The sequence below is a fragment of the Hippopotamus amphibius genome, chromosome 16, assembly GCF_030028045.1.
Source record: "Hippopotamus amphibius kiboko isolate mHipAmp2 chromosome 16, mHipAmp2.hap2, whole genome shotgun sequence".
In the NCBI taxonomy this organism is placed as follows: domain Eukaryota; kingdom Metazoa; phylum Chordata; class Mammalia; order Artiodactyla; family Hippopotamidae; genus Hippopotamus; species Hippopotamus amphibius.
Genome location: NC_080201.1, coordinates 56,088,106 through 56,107,452, shown reverse-complemented (window position 1 = coordinate 56,107,452; position 19,347 = coordinate 56,088,106). Strand labels below are relative to the sequence as shown.

At 45.8% G+C, this 19,347-nt stretch overlaps 1 protein-coding gene across 1 annotated transcript; it reads right to left on the bottom strand.

Moving 5' to 3' along the window:
• Nucleotides 1-6,531: 6,531 nt before the first annotated feature.
• Nucleotides 6,532-8,354, bottom strand: PNMA8A (PNMA family member 8A). The gene is made up of 2 exons (XM_057710887.1): nucleotides 8,262-8,354; nucleotides 6,532-8,116 (listed from the first exon to the last, which is right to left on the bottom strand). The coding sequence occupies exon 2, from the start codon at nucleotides 8,026-8,028 to the stop codon at nucleotides 6,532-6,534; it is 1,497 nt and encodes a 498-aa protein (XP_057566870.1). The 5' UTR covers nucleotides 8,029-8,116; nucleotides 8,262-8,354.
• Nucleotides 8,355-19,347: the final 10,993 nt, after the last annotated feature.

Genomic DNA, 19,347 nt, shown 5'->3' with positions numbered 1-19,347 from the left:
CTGGGTATATACCTGAGAGAATTGAAAGCAGGGACTCAAGGAGATCTTTACACACCCATGTTAATAGCAGCACCATTCGCAACAGCCAAGAGGTGGAAGCCACCCAAGTGTCCATCAATGTATGAATGGATAAACAAAATGTGGTACCCACAGACAATGGAATATTATTCCGGGAGAATATTCTTCTTTTTTAAAAGGAAGAAAATTCCGACACATGCTATGACAGAGATGAACCTTGAAGACATTATTCTAAGTGATACAAACCAGTCACAAAAAGGACAAATTCTGTATGATTCCACTTATATGGTGGCTATTGAGGGCTGGAGGGAGGAGGCAATGGGGATGTTACTGAAACAATGTTATTGGTTTGAGTTTTAGTTTCACAAGATGAAGAGGTCTATGGATGGACGGTAGTGATGGTTGCACAATGATGTGAATGTACTTAATGCCACCGGACTGTACACTTAAAATTGGTTAAAAAGCTAAATTTTATGTTATGTGTATTTTACCACAATTTTTTTTTAAAAGGCAACACAAAGCTACCGATTTACCTATCCACGACACATTTAACACAATGTCAAATATATGTTCATATCTCAAAGGAGAATCTTTATTTTGAAACTTGTTTTTCTAACAAGTTATCTTGGCAACCTTAGTCAATGTGCTTTAGGTTACAGAACACAAACATTGGGGAGGGAAAAACAATGGCCTGTCATCCCACGGCTCAGAAAACAGCTCTACTGATATTTTACAGAAGTAAAAAGAATTCATGGGCAGGGCTAAAAATGCAAAAGGTACAAAAAAGGAGCGAAGTGAAAAATAAATTCTTCTCTTCCTCTTACCTTCTAGTCCCTCTCCCCAAAGACACCCCCCGTTTAAAATATTTCTTAGTTACCATCTAGTTATGGCGTTTAGTGTAAAAGATTTTAAAGACCCTCACAGCCTTACCCACTACTCTAGACTGTCTCCCACCTTAGGAGGACTCTGTGAAGTTCATGATAAGCCCCATTTTACAGATAAAGAAATGAAGGGGAAGGGACCTGCCCAAGGTCACACCGTCAGAGTGTGAAGCTGGGATTCAAACTCTAGCAGGCTGTCACCCTTACTCACTCCCCTAGGCTGTGTCTTCCCCCAGGCTCATCCTGTGGCCCACCCTCTAGGGTCTCTGCAAGGCTTCACTCAGAGCTGGAGGACTAAAGATTTGTCCTGAATCTCTACAGGAGTCATTCGGTAACTATTTTGTCCTCTCTACACCCCTCTTGAAAATCAGCCCCTCCCTTCCTCCACTGATATCTGGAGGGGATGGCTGTCAATCAAAGGGCCTACAGGGACATGTGACCCAGGCTGGCCAATCAGGGCACTATGTTCCCATTGCCACTCTGGTTTGGAGCCAGACACGTTATCTAGAGGGACCTTTCAAAAGTCTTCCCTGGGACATTAACTGGAACCATCAGAAAACACACCCATTTTTACTGGGAGCTTTCAGGATCAAACAGCTTTACCCTCCTGGCAGCTACCTTTGTCACCACGGAGAAGCTGGCCTGAGAATGAAACCAACACAGAGAAAAGAGTTTAGAGTGGCAGGGGAGCAAGATTCCTGAGGCTTCTCTTTGAGCAGGTGGATACAAACATACCTGAAGCCATTAACCCTGCCACTAGGCAGCCAGATGATGAAAAATGGAATATTCTCCAAGATACGTTAGGTGAAAAAACAAGGTTCAGAAAAATCTGCATTGTATTCTTCCATTCGAGTGCAAAAGGGGATGAAAATATACCTGCATTGAAATGCTATAAATTTTTTATCTACGCAGAGCATCTCTGGAAGGATACAAAAGGAATTACTAATGCTGTGGAATCTAGGGTGGAAGGGTGATTTTGTTTTCATTGTACTCCTTTTTGTAGTTTCATTAATCAGGAAAATGTCAGGTGTGAAATAAGCTAATTCAGATTGCTGGGGGAGGGGAGAATGGGGGCACACAAAAGAAAGAAAAGAAAAAATAAGATATTGATTCATGTAACCCAAAGGTCTAAGGGTTCTGGCTTTCAGGCATGGCTGGAGCCAGGCTCTCACTTAATACAAACAATAGTATCTCTCTTTTTCTCTCTTCTGGATTTGCTTTCCTCTGTATTGCCTTGGGGTCAGAAAGTCTACCCTCACCTCCTATTTCCCCTCCAGCTCATTCTGCTCTAGCTGCACTGGCCTCCCCCAGACAAGAAACAGTCCTGCCTCAGGGCCTTTGCACTTCCTGCCACATGGTGACAAAATGGCCTCCATCAGCATCTATTAGTCTTTCACATTCTACTCATAGGGAACTCCAGAAGAGAGTGGAAGGACGTAAAAAACAAATCAGCTCGGTGGGCTGAATGGCACGCTGTTTTCCCCAAAGTGGTAGAAGAACTAAAGTGGTAAAATCCCCTGTTTGGGTTTTTACTGACTCATGAGTGATGGTCAGTGCTCTGGCCATTGGAAACCTGGCCTTATTAAAGGGATGCCTGCATGGGGCACAGCCCTGTGGAAGCCACTAGGGGAATTTAGGAGCTGTGTTAAAGTAGGACATAGTGCCCATCAGAACTCCTAGATTTGGAATCCATGATCAGATACCCTTTGCGGTCCCTTGAGTTGGCCACTTCGGTCGATGGAATGGGTGGATACGGGGCCACTGCAGCAACACAGAGATGGGCTGAAGCCAGATACAGTCCTCTTGCATCCTCGAAGGCACAAAATGCCGGTAAGAACTGTTGGATCTGCCAACAAGAGAGCTAGAGATTACACATGGCTGCGTGGCAAATTCTCTGGTGGGATGGCCTGAACGTAGCTGGCACGTGGGGCTGAGGGCGGCTCCCAACGGGTGTTGACGGGAATGGACCTTGATTCCGGGGTGGGCTTTTCTCACCCAGTGGAAGATGCAAGTGCCCAGCGTCCTATAAAAGAGCCAGAGGATGCCAGACCAATGCAGAAGGCCAAGCATCACTTCTTCAGATCAAGGATTCCATTTTACAGCCGGAATGTCCAACAACGGGCAGAGAGATCTCCTCCTCACAGTAACAGTCCGATGGAGAATTGGAACGGGCAAGGGAGCCTGTGAACACCTAAGTTGGATCACGACCCAACCATAGCTCCTGACTCACTCAGACTAAAGCCAAAGTCTGTCCTTATTGAATCGTCTCCGCAGTTCTTCCTCGCTTCCCTCCGCTGCGGCCACACCGGCCTCCTCACTTTTTCTCAGACCAGGCACCCTCCTGCCTCCTTTCACACCGATTATTCCCTCTGCCTGGGGTGCTGTTCCACCAGCCAGCGGCCTGTCGCACCCTTCACCTCCTTCAGGTCTGTTAAATGCCACCTCTTCGGAGAGGCCCTCCCTGACCACTACATAAAACAGCCAACTCTCCCTCCCTCCCTCCTTCTCTCTCGCTCTCTCATACACACTCACCTCGACCCTCTCCTGCTTCATAGCTTATCACAGTACTCACCACCCCTTACCTGCCATCATGTATGGTCTATCTCCCCACTGGAATGTCAGCTCTGGGAGGGTAGGACTCTGTCTCCTTCCTGTTTGTCCCATGGTAGATGCTGAATAAGTTTTGGCTAAATGGAAGCATGGATGGATGAGCAAACATTACCTTCAGGCCTTCCTGGTGGTGAGCGAGCCTCTCCGGGCACCGCTCCCATCTCCCCAGAGGCGCCTCTGGCTGGACCTTGCTGGGAGGCACACCCCTGAACAGAATGCTGCCTCCCCCACAAGAGGCGGTCTGAGGGGTTTCCTTGGAGAGCAGACTTTCCTCGTACCCCGTGGAGGCCCATCCCTGGGTCTCCCCCCACTTCTGGCCACGTTCCCCCCACTTCTGGCCTTTCCTGATGGACTGCCTATAACTGGAGTGACTGGTCATGGGAGGTGCTTAAAGGTCTTGACCAAATAAGGCTTTTCCTATACAGCGGTAGAGGAAAGGACCCCCAAAATTAACCTCTGACCTGGGTCTTTATGTGTGCACTCCAGCGCCTAATTAGCTCCCCTGTCCTCAAAGTCCAGCTTCTCTTTGGTCTCTTGTGCACCAGGTGACTCTGAGGCAGTGGCCGCCTTGGTTCAGGGGTCGCTAGCAGGGCAGGGGCTTGGGCAGGAGGAGGACAACCGGATTTTTCGCTGAAAGACCTCAGCGTCTGTCTGAGGGGAAGAGAGGGTTTTCATCTTCCAGCTGTTTTAAAACTCTCCTTTTCAGGGAATTCACAACATCAGGTCCCTGTTCTAGAAACTTCTAGAAACCCCAGGATCTGTGGGGGAGGCTTTCACATGGGGGGCAGGCCATATAGCAATGAGGAGAGACATCTTGATGACTTCCTCTATCTCAGAAAATTGATGATCCTTGCAGCTTGAGCCCAGGTGTGACGACAGCTGACACTGGGCTGGGAGTCTAGGACAGTGTGTATTCTTCGGGGGCGGGGGACCTTTTCTCATGTTAAATAGTCCATGCCACTGGCACCTACATAAGAGACTCAACAGACACTTAGTTCGCTAAAGTTTATTTCATAACACATACATTTACACTTACTAATCATGGTATCAATTTGTTAACACAGGGAAGCCCTAATGGACCTTGAATGGATTTTGAAATCAGGAGCTGGAGAGCCGGGGGCTTTCATCGCCTTGAGAGGCCAATTCACTCCCATGTTTTGTTTTGCTCAGACCCAAGGAAAACCGTGACACACACAGATGACGAGCCACAGAAGGGAACCATCTCCTTTCTTTCTGAATCCTCAGGCTTATCCAGGATGCTGAAATGTATTGTCAAAAAGAAATCTGTTTTCAAAGCTGAATCACTAACAACACGTAACACCTGTTCACATTCTTTATCACAGAAACTTAAGCCAGAAGAGAGACCCTAAAACTCTCTCTGATAGAACGTGAATGACTGCACGCCGTGTTGATACGTCTGCCATCACACAATTGAGTATCACAGCAGGACAAGAGCATGTGAATTACAAAGGGAAACTTCTTTCAGAGTGTTCTATGATAGGGCATGCACAGGCCCATCTTCTCCATTTGGAATCTTTCCAATCAGTCGCATTTACAAGAGATTCAACTATACACAAATAGGTGGTGAAATCAACAAATTGGATACCTGTACCAAAACAAGCTAACTGATGAACACAAGGTAATAGTTTGATAGTCTCTGATGTGACTTGTTTGGTTTACAACACATTCAAGTAGTCATTTTTCATTTTTTTTTTTAATACTTGAACAAACAGATTCAGATTACTTCTCTAAGCACACTTTGGGCTTCCCAGATACAGTCTGGATACTGAGCTCAGGCAACCCGCCCCTCCCCTGCCTCCTGCACACACAGGGGATATAGCATTCTAGTCTATTCAGAGGGTGGAAATTAACAGCCAATTTTTAAAGACTATTTTCCTTTCTCTTCCTAGAATGTGAGATTTGGTCTTCAGCCTCAAAAAGAGTCGGGGGGCATTGGACGGAATTAGGGTCAGGGAGCCAGGAATGCCAGAGTCCTTTCCTACCCATCGCTCCTCTTGACCGCATGCTTCCTGCAAGGGTTTTATCCCAAATGGGAATCCAAGCATCGCTTTTCTTAACAGGACACTGGTAAAAAAAAAACCCAACACTTCAAGGCCTAAGTGGACAGTCTTTTCCCCCCAAACCAATGGTTGGGACCTCACTATCCTCTGGTGAGAGAACTAGAGGATGGATATTGAAGACCAGTAGAAGCAAAGAAGTCAGGTCTGCGGTGAAGATCTTGGCTGAACCTACCCAGTGGTCGAAGCACAGAGACAGTGGAAGGGAGCAAACGGCCGCCCTGCTCTTTGCAATGCCCGGCCCTGCAGAGGTTGGCTGATGCTCCAGAAGAGGAAGCAGGGGACGGGGCAGAAAAGCCAAACGCGGAAGAACAGAACAGTGACCCTGCCCGTGTGTCGAGGTGAATGTTCTAGAATTTTCCCAATCTGCTTAGAGACTCTCCAACTTCTGAAAGTGAGTCTAGGAGGAGAGACAGCATAGGAATGCACCTCCCTCCCCTAATTCCTCCCACCTAAGAACTCACATACCATTTACCTCTGAGAACCGGATCTCTATGAACTGGGTGGGTCCCTAAAAAAGTCAAAAGTCAATGACAAGAGACACTTTGTTCCCGAATTAGAACTTCTTGTTCCTTGGTCTTCTTTCAACTGTTCAGGTGCAGGTGGTCCCCCAAATCAATGCCCTCTGGGTTCTGTGGCTAAATGAGAACAGCTCAAGAGGGGATGCAGGGAGAGGTGTCCCTGGAAAGTTTTCTCACTTCCTTGGACTTGTGAAGTCCTTGAACATTTTCATCTCCAACCAGGCCTCCAGAAAACTCCACCCTCAAAGCCACCGACTCTGACAAACAATATAACCCCAAACAATTCAATTCTTATTGAGGGAGATGGATCAGATGAAGTGGCAGATGACTGGAGACCACTATGGAGACACTCAACAACGAAAGATGGGTCAGTGGGTTTGCTTCGCCACCTCCCGTTCCCACAGGTGTCCCCAGTGTTGGCCTTCAGAGGCTCCTAGGAGGAGAATCAGGGCTCTCGGCCTCTAAAACCTCCACTGGTACATCACCCGCCTCCTCCACGGCACTGGGGTCCTCCTTGCCGATCATTTGACCTGCTGCCCCCTTGGGTTCCTCCGTCCCCTCCTGCCCCTGTGGCGCCTCCCCCTTCATCCACCTGTTGACACAACCCAAATGGCTTCTGCTGTCATTCTCACCGTTGGAGGCATGAGGAGAGCCTTGTGGCTTCGCCTTTGGACCCTGAGAGGTTGAGGCTGGCGACTCAGGGGGTTGTGGTCCCCGAGGGGCCTTCTGACCCGACGCATCCCTTCTCGAGCCTGACCGTTTCTTTGGAATCTCTGGCTTCTTCCTGGTGTCTTCGGAATCAACGAGGACATAAGAGACAGGGCCCAAGCTCACTTTCTTTTTCTTCCTCATGGAGGCAGGGCTCTTTGCCGTGGCCCAGCTGGTGGCCTTCTTCTTTGGGGGGCCCTCTGGGCTCCCATCTTGGTCTGACTCAGAGGCAACTCTGGAGCTCGCAGCTTCTGCCCCGGCATTGCGAGGTGGGTTGCTGGGAGACTTCCAGGCACATTTCGCTAGGGGCTTCTCCAAAGCTGACCCCTCCTGCTTCACGCAGGGCTTTTTGTTGCTCCTGATATATTCTGACATCTCCGTATTTTCAGCATTATCAGCGGCAAGAACCTCCAAGGAGGCCAAGCTGTGGGAATGGTTGCCTTTGGATTTCTTCCAGGGCACTGGCTCCTGCTTGGGAGTTTTTTTCTGCTTCTTTCTTCTGGAGCGCGTCTTAGCTCCAGCCTGTTGAACCAAAGGTTTGGGAAGGTCACCCTCATCTTCCACGTCATTCCAGCCCTCCAGGTTCTCCGTCTTCAAGGCAGAGCGCACCTCTGCAGCCCGCCCTGGCTCCTTCTTGACCTTCCTTCCTGCTGCCAAAGCCACGGATGCTACCGCTTGGGCCTCAGCAACCTCCTGAGCTCTAGCTTCCTCCTGGTTACGGATCTCGGCATCCATGTAGAAGAGGATCTGCACTACCGCCCCCAGAAGCACCCCCAAGGCTCCTGCCCAGTTCTCTGGGGGCTGATTCTGGTTCTGGGGTGGCGGGGACTGGTCGAGCTGCAGCAGGCGGACCACATCCTCCCAGGTGCGCCCCTCTGCGTCTAGGAATTCATTCAGATTTTTTAAAAACTCGGCCTCCTGGGTGGGGTCCCTACAGACCACTCTCCAGATGCCCCCCCTTCCTGGGAATTCTCGGGGTATGGCCCTCAGATTCACACCCTCACCGACCTCAATGAGGGCAGCTTTGACATTCTCTTCCCTCAAAAAAATCTTGTTGAGCACAAAGTATGGGCCCAGTGGGGAGAGGACCCCATTCAAGGTCTCCTCAATTTCCGCTTGGCCACAGTCCTCCGGGATGCCTGTGACCAACAGGGATCTGTGAATGTCCACTTCCATCCCCCGGCACCAGTCCTCCAAAAGGTTCACTGCCATGGTCGTGGACACTGGGCGACTCGATTCCCAGCAGTACTGAAGAGTCTACGAGGTGGTCCGGGGCTGCAGCGGTCCCTAAATAGCAATCCTGTAAGGTGACAGGAGAAGGGGTTCAGATTCCCGGGAACACGGCCAGGCTCATAGATCTCAGCTGCCCCCTCCAAGACTGGCCTGCAGGAGACCTCGCGCTTTCCCAAGGCCTTCCTCCCCAAACTGGGGCCCCGGGTGCTCACACGTGTCCTGGAATCGGCCAAAAACCGCGCTCGGCAGGCACCTCCCCGGGGCCTGGCTCTCTGCCCGCCCGGGAGGGATGCGGCTGCCCCGCCCCTGACCGCCCAGACAGGCCAAGGAGAAGCCGCCGCCGGGATGCAACCGCTCGCCAGATGCCAGCTGAGGCCACCCCAGCACAGATGCTCTGGGCCAAACACCCGGGACGCCAGCAGCATCCGCCCCAACTCGGGACACGGGCGGGTCAGGCGGCTGCTCGCCTCGGTCCCGGTCCCGGTCCCGACAGCTGCGCGGAACTGAGGACGCTGTCGCAGAGCGCGCTTGCGCACTTGCTCCCGCTCGGTACCCGCGGTCTCCATGGCAACCGGTGGTTGCTGGCGAGCGCGTGGGCTGTGCAATGGGACCTGGGCAATCGGGCGGGAGTGCGACCGTTCACCTGTTCACTGAGCCAGAGGGCTGCATGTTCTTCGATCGCCCCGCCAGACCCGGTGTTTCCACCTTTTCTACTAAACATGAGTCTTTGGGACGGGGGCGTGGAAGGCGCTGACTTTCATGGCTGCACCAACTACCCCTCTTACCCTCTGCCTTCCTGTCGGGTTCAGCCAACAGGACCCCTAGGAGACACCAGAAACCCGAGGGCCAGAGGAAAGAGCGGCGTCAACCCCCCTGAATTTCTCCAGTGAAAGCCACAGCTCTTGTTGAGAGCATTCTCGGTTAGCTATAGTTCCTTGTTCTGGAAATTTCCAGAAGTTTCTGGAAACTTCTTGACTTCCTGCCCCCTTCAAGCCCGGGGATAGTGCCTCACTTTTGCCTGCTGGTTTCCTCAGCTCAGTGCCTACAGGCAACACGCTTATTAATAGTTAATGAAACAGTCCTCAGTGACTCAGTTGAAGTTGCCATGTTTCCTGTCAGACCCTCACTGACACGTCTAGCAATGTGGCTTCCTAACTGTGTGCTCTAAACAAGAAATCTGAGCTCTCTGAACTCCTTCCTCTTTTCCACAATAGGAATACTAATAAAAACTTTCCTGACCTGGAGAGGAAGGTGTGGGGAGATCACATATGAAAAATGCAGTGGGCCTGAGTATTCAACCAAAATCTGTTGTTTGGATTCCATTCTGTAATTGGCCTTTGCAAGGCCAAGTAGCCAAATATCTGTTTCACTTTCCTCTCTGATATCCCTGAACTCGGGCACGATTAATATTTGTGTGATTGATTGCCCGAGTTCTGATCATAATTTAGGCATCGCTCAGATTGTTAAATCTAAATATTCACATTCCAATAAAGACAAACACTCTAGCTATAACTAGAGTTTTAAAATCTCAAGCATTTTACATGTTGAAATTCTATGAATCAGCTGAAGAATGAATGTATATCACTATGCAGTGGTTTTAAAACAGGGCCACAAAATTTTCAACACTCCTCCTATTGAGAGGTGAGGGTCTATGTCCCCTCCTCTTGAATCTGAGCAGACTTGTAACTGCATTAACCAATAGAGAGTATGGTAGAAAGGAAATGATGGAACCAAGGGAAACCCAGAGTATCATGGAAGGGAAGTTGTGTGACTCCTCAGGCTGGGATATAAAAGTCATGTAACTTCTTCCTTGTTCATTGGGACAGTCTAATTCTTGGATCTTTGAGCTTCCAAGTAAGAAGTTCGACTATCCTCTGGCTGCCATGCTGTGTGGAAGCCCAAGCCACATGGAGAAGCCACATGTGTGGGCTCCAGTCAACGGTTCCCAGCTGAGCCCAGCCTTCAAGTGATCTCAGTCCAGGCACCAGACATGGGAGTAAAGAAACTTGTTGATGATTCTACCCCTCAACCATCTGAGTCACTCCCTAACCATTTACATCATCCCAGTAGAGGGCTAGCAAAAACAAACCATCACCACTTTACCCTGTGTAAATTTCTGACCCATAGAATTGGTGCATATAACAAACAGTTGTTCTATGCCGCTAAGTTTGCGGATGGCTTATTATGCCGCAAGTGATAACAGGAAGATGTTGCAAAAATAGCATGCGGCTAGGATTGGTAATGATTGACATTACTTCAAAAGACACAGAGAGGGACTTCCCTGGTGGCACGGTGATTAAGAGACTTTGCTCCCAATGCAGGGGCCCCAGGTTTAATCCCTGGTCAGGGAACTAGAGCCTACATTCATGCTGCAACTAAGGAGCCAGTGAGCTGCAACTTAGGAGCCCGTCTGCCACAACTAAGACCCAGCACAACCAAAAAAAAACAAACCACAGAGAGCAACAGTCTTTAGGCCCTGAAAAGAGTCCCCAAAGTAGCTTTTTCTAGCAGGGAACCAAGTTTCACTTCATCGGTTTGTTTCAATGAAATAGCATCATTACCATCAACCAGATCTTCCGGTTTCTCAGATGCTGAGATGATAAATCTTCTACGTTAGTCAGTTACTTTTAGCAAGGAAGGAAGGGTTGATAGTTTGGTGACTGTCACCATCAGCTGAGCTGGTCAAATATGTCTTGTTTCTTCTTCAGCCATTTAGTATCATAAAGGGGCAGTAGAGTAGCCAGAGGAGCAAGTTAGTAGCTAACTGTGCTACAAAATTATGCTGCCAAACTTTACAAAATTGGTTACTAAATTTAAAAAATTAAATTGTAATAAAAAGTTTTAATATGATAGAATTTCAGACTTATTCTTATATTCCCTAAAGTTCAGTCTATGATGGTGATTTTTACCTGTGACCAAATACTCAGCATTCAACATCTTATTTTAAAAAAAATGTGTATTTGGTGCTGACATAGAGTAAACTGTTGTTATTGTAAAGGCAAGAGTTCCAAGGAGCCCTCCAACTGTTGAGTAGCATTCTTTTTATACCATCTTTCCAGTGACCTAGAGTTTGTTCTGGGATGTTTGGACCACTGTGTCTAGGAAAGTAACAAGAAGATTGGTAGCATAATGGCTTCCAAATGGAATATTCTTGTTAGAAGATTGTAGCAAGTTGCACTAAAATCTAGTGGTAGCACAAGGGTGCTGTTGTAATTTGCTGATTGAAAATGGATAAAATTAAAAAGTCAAAAACTACTAAGTGCTGAGGAGAAGATTGACTGGAACTCTTAAACATGTAATACATGTACACGGCTCATGAATGTGTATTGTGGAAACTCTTTGGCTGTATCTCCTAAAGCAAAGCATATGCAAACCTTACAATTTAGGAACTCCATGCCTAGCTATGTATATACCCAACAAATGTGTTCACTGAAACTATAGACAAGGATATCTGTTGCAGCATTATTCATAGTAGCCACAATCTAGAAGCTACCCAAACACCAATCAACAGAAGAATGGATAAACTATAGCATGTTTGCACAATGAAATACTAAACAATTAGAATGATTGATCCACAATGACACACAACAATATAGATGAATCCGGTAAAATATTGAGAAAAAAAAAAAAGAAAACAGATACACAAGAGCACATAGTGTATGATTCCATTTATATGAAGTACAAAAACAGGCAAAATTAACCTATGTTGTTGGGCTTCCCAGGTGGCACAGTGGTTAAGAATCTGCCTGCCAATGTGGGGGACATGGATTCGAGCCCTGGGCCGGGAAGATTCCACATGCCTCGGATCAAGTAAGCCTGTGTACCACACCTACTGAGCCTGCGCTGTAGAGCCCTCGAGCCACAACTATTGAGCCCACATGCCACAACTACTGAAGCCCGTGTGCCTAGAGCCTGTGCTCCACAGCAAGAGAAACCACCACAGTGAGAAACCCACACACCACAACGAAGAGTAGCCCTGGATCGCTGCAACTAGAGAAAGCCCACACGCAGCAATGAAGACCCAATGCAGCCAATAAATAAATAAATAAAAATTAAAAAAAAATTAACCTATGTTGTTAGAAGTCAGGAGACTTGCTTCCTGTGGAATATCTAATGACTTGAAATACATCTCCCTTCCAGGGGAGGGAAAGCTGGTAAAGTTCTGTTTCTTGTTCTGGATGTTGGTTACAAGTGTGTTTCAATTGTGAAAATTCAGCATGCTGTATGCCTGTGATAAGTGCACTTTTCTGTAAATATATTATACTCCAATAGTAGTCTTTGTTGTTTTGCAGACAGATTAGATGTGAGGCGCAAGGAAACTAAGCAATTGTGACCTGGGGTTTTCAGAATGAAGGAGCATGATGGCACTTATTTTTATATGAGGAAGCTTTGATGGAGAACACACTTGGGAAAGAAGGGAAAGGGTGAATCAGAAGTTTAGTTTGGGCCATGTTGAGTTTGAGATGTTGTGTTGAGGGTCCCCAAGACCACCCTTAGAGTCAATGATTTGCTGAGAGTTTTCCTGAGATTCAGAAAAATTATCACACTCACAATTATACTTTATACAAGAAACGGATACAGTTTAAAATCAGCAAAGGGAAAAGGTGCATAGTGCAGAGTCTGGGAGAGACCAGGCACGAGCTTCCAGTTATCCTCTCCCAGTGGTGTTATATGAACAGTGCTTACTTTTCCCAGCAACAACATGTGACAACACATACAGAGTATTGCCAACCAGGAATGATCACCTGAGCCTTAGGGTCCAGGATTTTTTTTTCTGGGTCAATCACACAGGCAATGGAGCACACATGTGATTGAACTTAGTTACTCAGCCTTCAGCATCTCCAGAGGTCAAAGTGATGCTGCATGACCCAAGACCATCACCATAAATTGCATTATTAGTACAGGATCCTCTAAGGCTTAGAAGTTATCCAGGAGCCAGAGAAGGTCTGGTTGATTCTTTAAAATGTATGGGGTTTGGACAACCCAGACCTGTTGAGTTAGCTCTTAACTGCATGGATGCTAATGAGTGTTTCAATCAGGGTTCAATCAGAGAAGCAGATTCTGAGTTGATTAAGCATTCCAAAATATTAAGGAGATAAATAAATGCATGAGAGAGAAAAACTAAATTTGTTATATATATATATGAACATACACATATATATTTATAATTACATACACAATATACAATTATATGTATATGTAATTATAAATATATATATATATGTATGTATGCATGTGTGTGTGTGTGTAAGTGGAGCCAGCTGCCTGCCCCTTCTCCCATCGGTGAACCACCCATAATTACCAGTGGATCTAAAAATAGTTTTGAACCACCCCTGGTAGGAGTCCTGGCTGTGGTTTCCATGACAACACTTCCAACTGCAGTTTCCATGACAGTGTGTCCCTGCAGCCCCAATCCTTCCACCCGTCTTGGCATTGTTGGGTCACCTTTGTATCCTCTTCCCCTCTGTTTTACCTTGAAATTTTTATTTTGTCTTCTTGTGTATTTTAAATGAGAACCCACAGAATTTCCCTGAATACACAAGCCCAGATTTCCCCTCCCAAGTAATTTGTCATAACCCACTGTGGTGGTTCTGTGACTCATCTGGCTTGTTCTACCCAGTTTGTGCTGTGAGAGCTCCTTCTTGCTCCAGAGTTTCTTCAGTTTGTACTTTCTAAAGGTCCCGTGACATGGCTTCCCCCTTCACTGCTAACCCTGACTGTCAATCTCAGCATCTCGTGTGAGTCTGCACATGTATTTCTCCATCTTGTATAATTGTTAAAAATACACAGACTATAGGGCATTCCCTGGTGGTCCAGTGATTAGGTCTCCGCGCTTCCATTGGAGAGGGAATTAAGATCCCACTAGCCATGCAGCGTGGCCAAACAAAACAAAACAAAACACCCACAGACTATTTCCAAATAGCCATAATTTATTTATATGTTTTTATTTTTATTTTTTTATTTATATGTTTTTAAAAATTATTTTTAAAATACTGCAGAAAAAAACAAGAGACGGAACTGAGTGTTGACGGTGAAAAAAACTGTTATAGATGGAGGTCATTATATTAGTCTCTCTATGGTTGTTTACATTTTTAAATTTCCATAATGAAAAAAAAATTAAGGCAAGAAAGAAAATGCCTTCTGTCTTTGGTATTTTATTTTTAATTTTTTTTGCTGATATGGTTTACAGAAAGACTAAAATGCATCTCCACAAGATTTTATTGTTTTAATCCTAACTGTTCTCATAAAATATGCTGTACTACAACTTTTAAAAGGTAAAATTCACATTGCTAACTGGTTAGAAAGAGGCATCCTATCTCTCCTTGTTTTGTTGAAATATTTAACCAAATAAATACATATCATGTTCTCTATTTAAATAATTATTCTCATAATTTTAGAAAACCATCATTATTAAGTACTTAGATACATGAAGAAATGTATACATAATAATAGGACAAGTGCCTGCATGCCAGTTTACCCATCACCCTACCCCCAGCTTGAGAACTGAACATTTCCATGTTCATTTAGGTCTTTTTCAGCTATGATCTCCCATGATTCTGACTGTGGGATGTTTGTATTTGCTGTTCCCTGTGTGGTTTCCTCCTTGTCATTCAAGCCTTGGTCCAAATGTCACCTCTTCTAAGAAGCTTCTAAGCCAGACTCCACCTAACTACAGGAGTTTCCCCCTCACACACACTCACAAAAATCACTATCATATCATGTTGGCTTATTGGTGTATCAGTTAGCATCACTGCGTAACAAACAATTCCCAAAGTGGTTTAAAGATAGTACATACAATACCTAAAGTTGTATTTCCCATGACAACAGAAGCCCCCCAAGGGTAGGCATCATCAGATTCCCAGAATCTAGACAGTGTTCACTATAGAAGGGCATTTAGTAATTCTTTGTTGAATGAATAAATGACTGTGTCCATTGATTGTCCTGGGTTGGAAATGGAACTAGCCACTTGGACAACCACTGGAACTCTGAAGCCAGTGAGTGAGACACTCTCTTTCAAAATAAATAAAGAAGAAGAAAGAAAGAAGGTTGCCTCTGTCTGCAGTGCTGGGAAAAAAGCCACAGCAAAGGAGTGCTTATTCATCAGTGTAGACAGTTAAACAGTAAACTCCACATGAGAGACTTCTGCCCTACCTTGCCTTGTGGGGAGATTTTTTCCCCCTGATGACAGTCAATGAGGCCAGTCACTCCAGGTGGCCATAAATCCTGTGGGTGGCCATTCCAGGGAAGCTTTCCAATCTGCACTCTCTCTGCCTCTTCTCTCTAAGCTCAGGTCCCCCTAGCCAAATCAAGGTTGGAGTATTCACAGCTCAAGTCCCCTTCTCACCACCATCCCCCATGACCCCACACATGTACATTTTCAAAAATCTCCACTGTTTGTTAACAGGTCTGACCACAAAAATTTACCTTTTTATCCTGGAAGCTTTCCCAGTGGATTTCTTGAATTCCCTTTCCCTGTTGGTCCAGCTAAAAGAATCACCAGATGGTCAGAGCCAATGCAAGCAATCTTCTAGGACAACCCTTGTTGGCTTGGCTGCAGTGCATGCTGGGACCCAGAGAATGGGAGGGTCAGAGATAGGGAGGTTGTAATCGGCAAGAACAAATCTGACTTCGTATTGGATCTGTTTCTTTTATTTTAACCTTTGTATTTTATTGCTTTTGCTACAAGTTATTTACTAAAGGGATGTTGCCTATAAGCTTAAAGTATACATAATGGCCCATCTCCAGGAACCCTGTCTCCCATGCCTGAGCATTAAGCTAAAATACCTTTGTTTAGCTTGCAGGAAACATCTTGACCAGGCTCACCTGTGAGGCTGCAGGAAGGAAGAAATTAACACATCTCCTCTGCAGTCTGGCTGAAACCAGGAAATACTTACAATAATGTACCATCTTTTTTACTTTACCTCCTCACCTCCCACCTTTATTTTATAGAAGAAACTTATGTTTTATAGCATCCACCCCAGGCAAGATGTTTCTTTGGGACACTAGTCCACCATCTTCTTAGTCTGCTGGCTTTCCAAATAAAGTTGCTATTCTTTGCCCCCTAAATTCATCTCTCGATTTATTGGTCTGGCATTCAGTAAGCAGCACAAGCTTAGATTTGGTAACAGGGTGAACTCAGGTATGAGGCTGAGCTCTTGAATATGCCTAGGGGCTCTTGTAGTAATCATCATCTCACTGTTATCATTATTATACTAACATAATATAATATAAAATTACTATTATTATTAAGTTCGGTTCTAGTACTGTTTATACAGCAGTGAACAAAACAGACAAAATCCATGAGCCTTGCAGATAGGTGGAGTACAGGGTTTCCAGCCACGGAAAACAGCCAGTGCAAAGGCCCAGGGGCTGGAGATTGTGAGATGTTTGAGGAGCAGCAAGGAGGCCAGTGTGACTGGTGCAGAGGGAGGGAGGGGGAGAAGGAGGGAGTTGTGATCAGAGAGGGACTGAGGTCTTGGGAGGACTTGGCTTTTTCTCAGAGGAACATGGGAGACACTGTGGGGTTTTGAGCAGAGGTGTGATGTGATCTGAATTTAACGCTGACAACAGGCATGTGGACTAGAGATTATCAACCCATTCTATAGATGAGGACACTGAGGCTTAGAAGCCACGCATCCAGTTTGTAAGGGAGCCAGGATTTGAAATTACATCTGTCTGGCTTGCTGTGCCCTTCACCGGGGACTTGGACCCCAAGCAAAGAGGATAAGGGCACCTGGTCACCCTGGCTCTGGAACTGAGCAGAGTCGATTGGGGAAAATGAAGATCCACAGAGCTCCCTGAGCAGGGCTCCAGCTGTTCTCCTCAGAGACCCTCTTCTGTTCCATCGCCTGCCAACCAGAGACTAAACCTCACAGCCAATCCTAAGATATGTGATTATCCAAGAGCAGCTCTGGGGAGGATTTGGAAATTTACCTTTCTTGTTCAACTTGGATTCCTCCACTCACTGTAAGTTTTTCTGGATTCTCACAGCGCCTTGTCCTTCAGGGCTCAGCTTCCTTCAGGAAGCCCTCCCTGACTGCCCAAGCTGGGACCAGCACCCCCTTGAGGCACACCCTGGGTCATCAGTGCCTGGAGATGAGTCTGTCTCCCCCAATGGATTGTGAATCCCCAGGGAGTCAGAGGGGGTCAGACACACAGAAGGGGCTTGGGGAATGTTTTTCTTGGATGGATTTGCCATAAATTCTCCAAAGAAACTAATGCAAGATGGGAGGAAGTTCAAGGTAATGGTCCTCTTGGGTCAGGCTCCTGACCTCAGAGCTGGGAAGCCTGGAGCACATCACTGTCTCTCTGAGCCTCAGCTTCTCTGCCTGCAAAATGGGGTGTCAGGAAGTGATGTGTATGAATCTTGGCACTTGGCACATAGAACTCACTCAGCACATGTCCGCTTTCATCACTTCTCATCCAAGATAGGGGAAAGAATGATTTTCCAGACAAGCACTTATTTTATCTTTTCCTAAAGGGAGTGGGGGCAGGGAGCAAGTATGAATAAATGTCTTAATCTGATTATAGAACACCAAAAAGAGCAATATATAGCTATTATGAAAGAAAATATTGAAAAGAGGACAATAAAAATCTCCCACAAATTCATGTTGCATTGAGAACCTTGTCACCATCTTTTTAAAGGTAAAATCTCGACTCTCGTGCAATGATAAAATGGACATGCACCAAACGTTTTATTAAACTCATAAAATGACTCAGTAAGATAATGAAACCAGCTCAAAAGGAAAAAGTCACAGGGCAGACACACAGGTAGGCCATTTGGAAAGCTAAAATGAATTTCCTTCGTATATAGAAAACTGGCTTTCTCCCCAGCAGGAGAGGGAAATTATTTGTCCACTAAGACAAAATTCACTTACGTGTCTATGGACAATGGTTATTAGCATTGCTTTGTTATCTGTAATTTACAGAGGAGTAGAGAGTTCAAAGATTCAGAGACCCCGTGGAATCGGAAAACCCGTAAAGGGGTGCCAGATAGCACCGAATTTTCTAGCAAGACTCTAGTCAGCTTTTTAATGCATTTCAAGGTCTCACAGTTTTCTCCAACAGGAACAACAGAATACAAAATATCTGAATTCATCTCACATATTAATATGTTTTAGGAAGCTTTATTCTCTATGGTGTGTGTGTGTGTGTGTGTGTGTGTGTGTGTGTGTGTGTGTGTGTGTGTGTGTGTGTGTGTGTGTGTGTGTACGCACGTGCGTGCACACACATGTTTTCTGGGTCACACTAAAATGCATTTCTTACCAGCAATCACAGTCAATGAAGTGTGACAGCCACTGCCATAGGTTAATCAGCTACTCCTCTATGGTTGGAAATGTGGGGTGTTTTTTGCTGATTTTTTTTTTTTTAATATCAAATGAAGAGCTGAGCAGAATTGGTGAGTAGCTTTGGTTCCTATGTTGCTTGGAATCAGATGTGACTTCTCAACTTGTTTGAAACCATGATGCTTTTTCAAAGACACAGTGTCTGGTTTGTACATTTTCATTGCACAGAACAGGAATCTAAAATACAGCCTCAGGACTTCCCTGGCAGTCCAGTGGTTAAGACTTTGCCTTCCAATGCAGGGGGTGTGGGTTCGATCCCTGGTTGGGGAGCTAAGATCCTATATGCCTTGGGGCCAAAAAACCAAAACATAAAACAGAAGCAATATTGCAACAAATTCAATAAAGATTTTAAAAATGGTCCAAGTCCAAAAAATGAATCTTTAAAAAATAAAATAAAATACTGCCTCATGTTTCAATACCAAAGACCTGGCGACTCTATCCCCTCCTAGGGCCATTCTGAGCTCTCTCTCTCTCCCTCTCTGGAAATAACTGACAAAAACCTCGGGATTATGTGTTGCGGGGAGAGATGTGTTCTCATCTGAGCAGGGGCTCAGGTTACAGTCTCCAGCTGTAGGCCCTGAACTTTATCCTGACCGAAAAAATCCGGCAGCTGTCTCCACGCTCAACAGGGAAGGAACAAGGTTCCAAGGAAGGAAACGTAGCCAGGAAACTGGGAGGCCCCATGTTCTTTTTCTTTGCTTAATTTATTTTTCCCAAAAACCGCCCACACAGCAAAATAATCCACGTAGTAAGATTGCATGAATATAACATTCAAAAATTGTCAACTCTATCGTCTTGAGAGATGCATAGTTTGGTAATAAACAAACATATCTATAGAAAAGCAAGGAAGTGTTTATCGAAAAAATGGTATGATTTACCCTGGAGGAGGTAGGAGTTTGTGATGAGCAGGACATGTGGGGCTTCTGGACAGATCTTTTTTGCTTTTTTCTTT

Bases quoted from the DNA above. Each gene is read 5' to 3' on its own strand.
- PNMA8A (XM_057710887.1), bottom strand. From the start codon at position 8,028: ATGGCAGTGAACCTTTTGGAGGACTGGTGCCGGGGGATGGAAGTGGAC.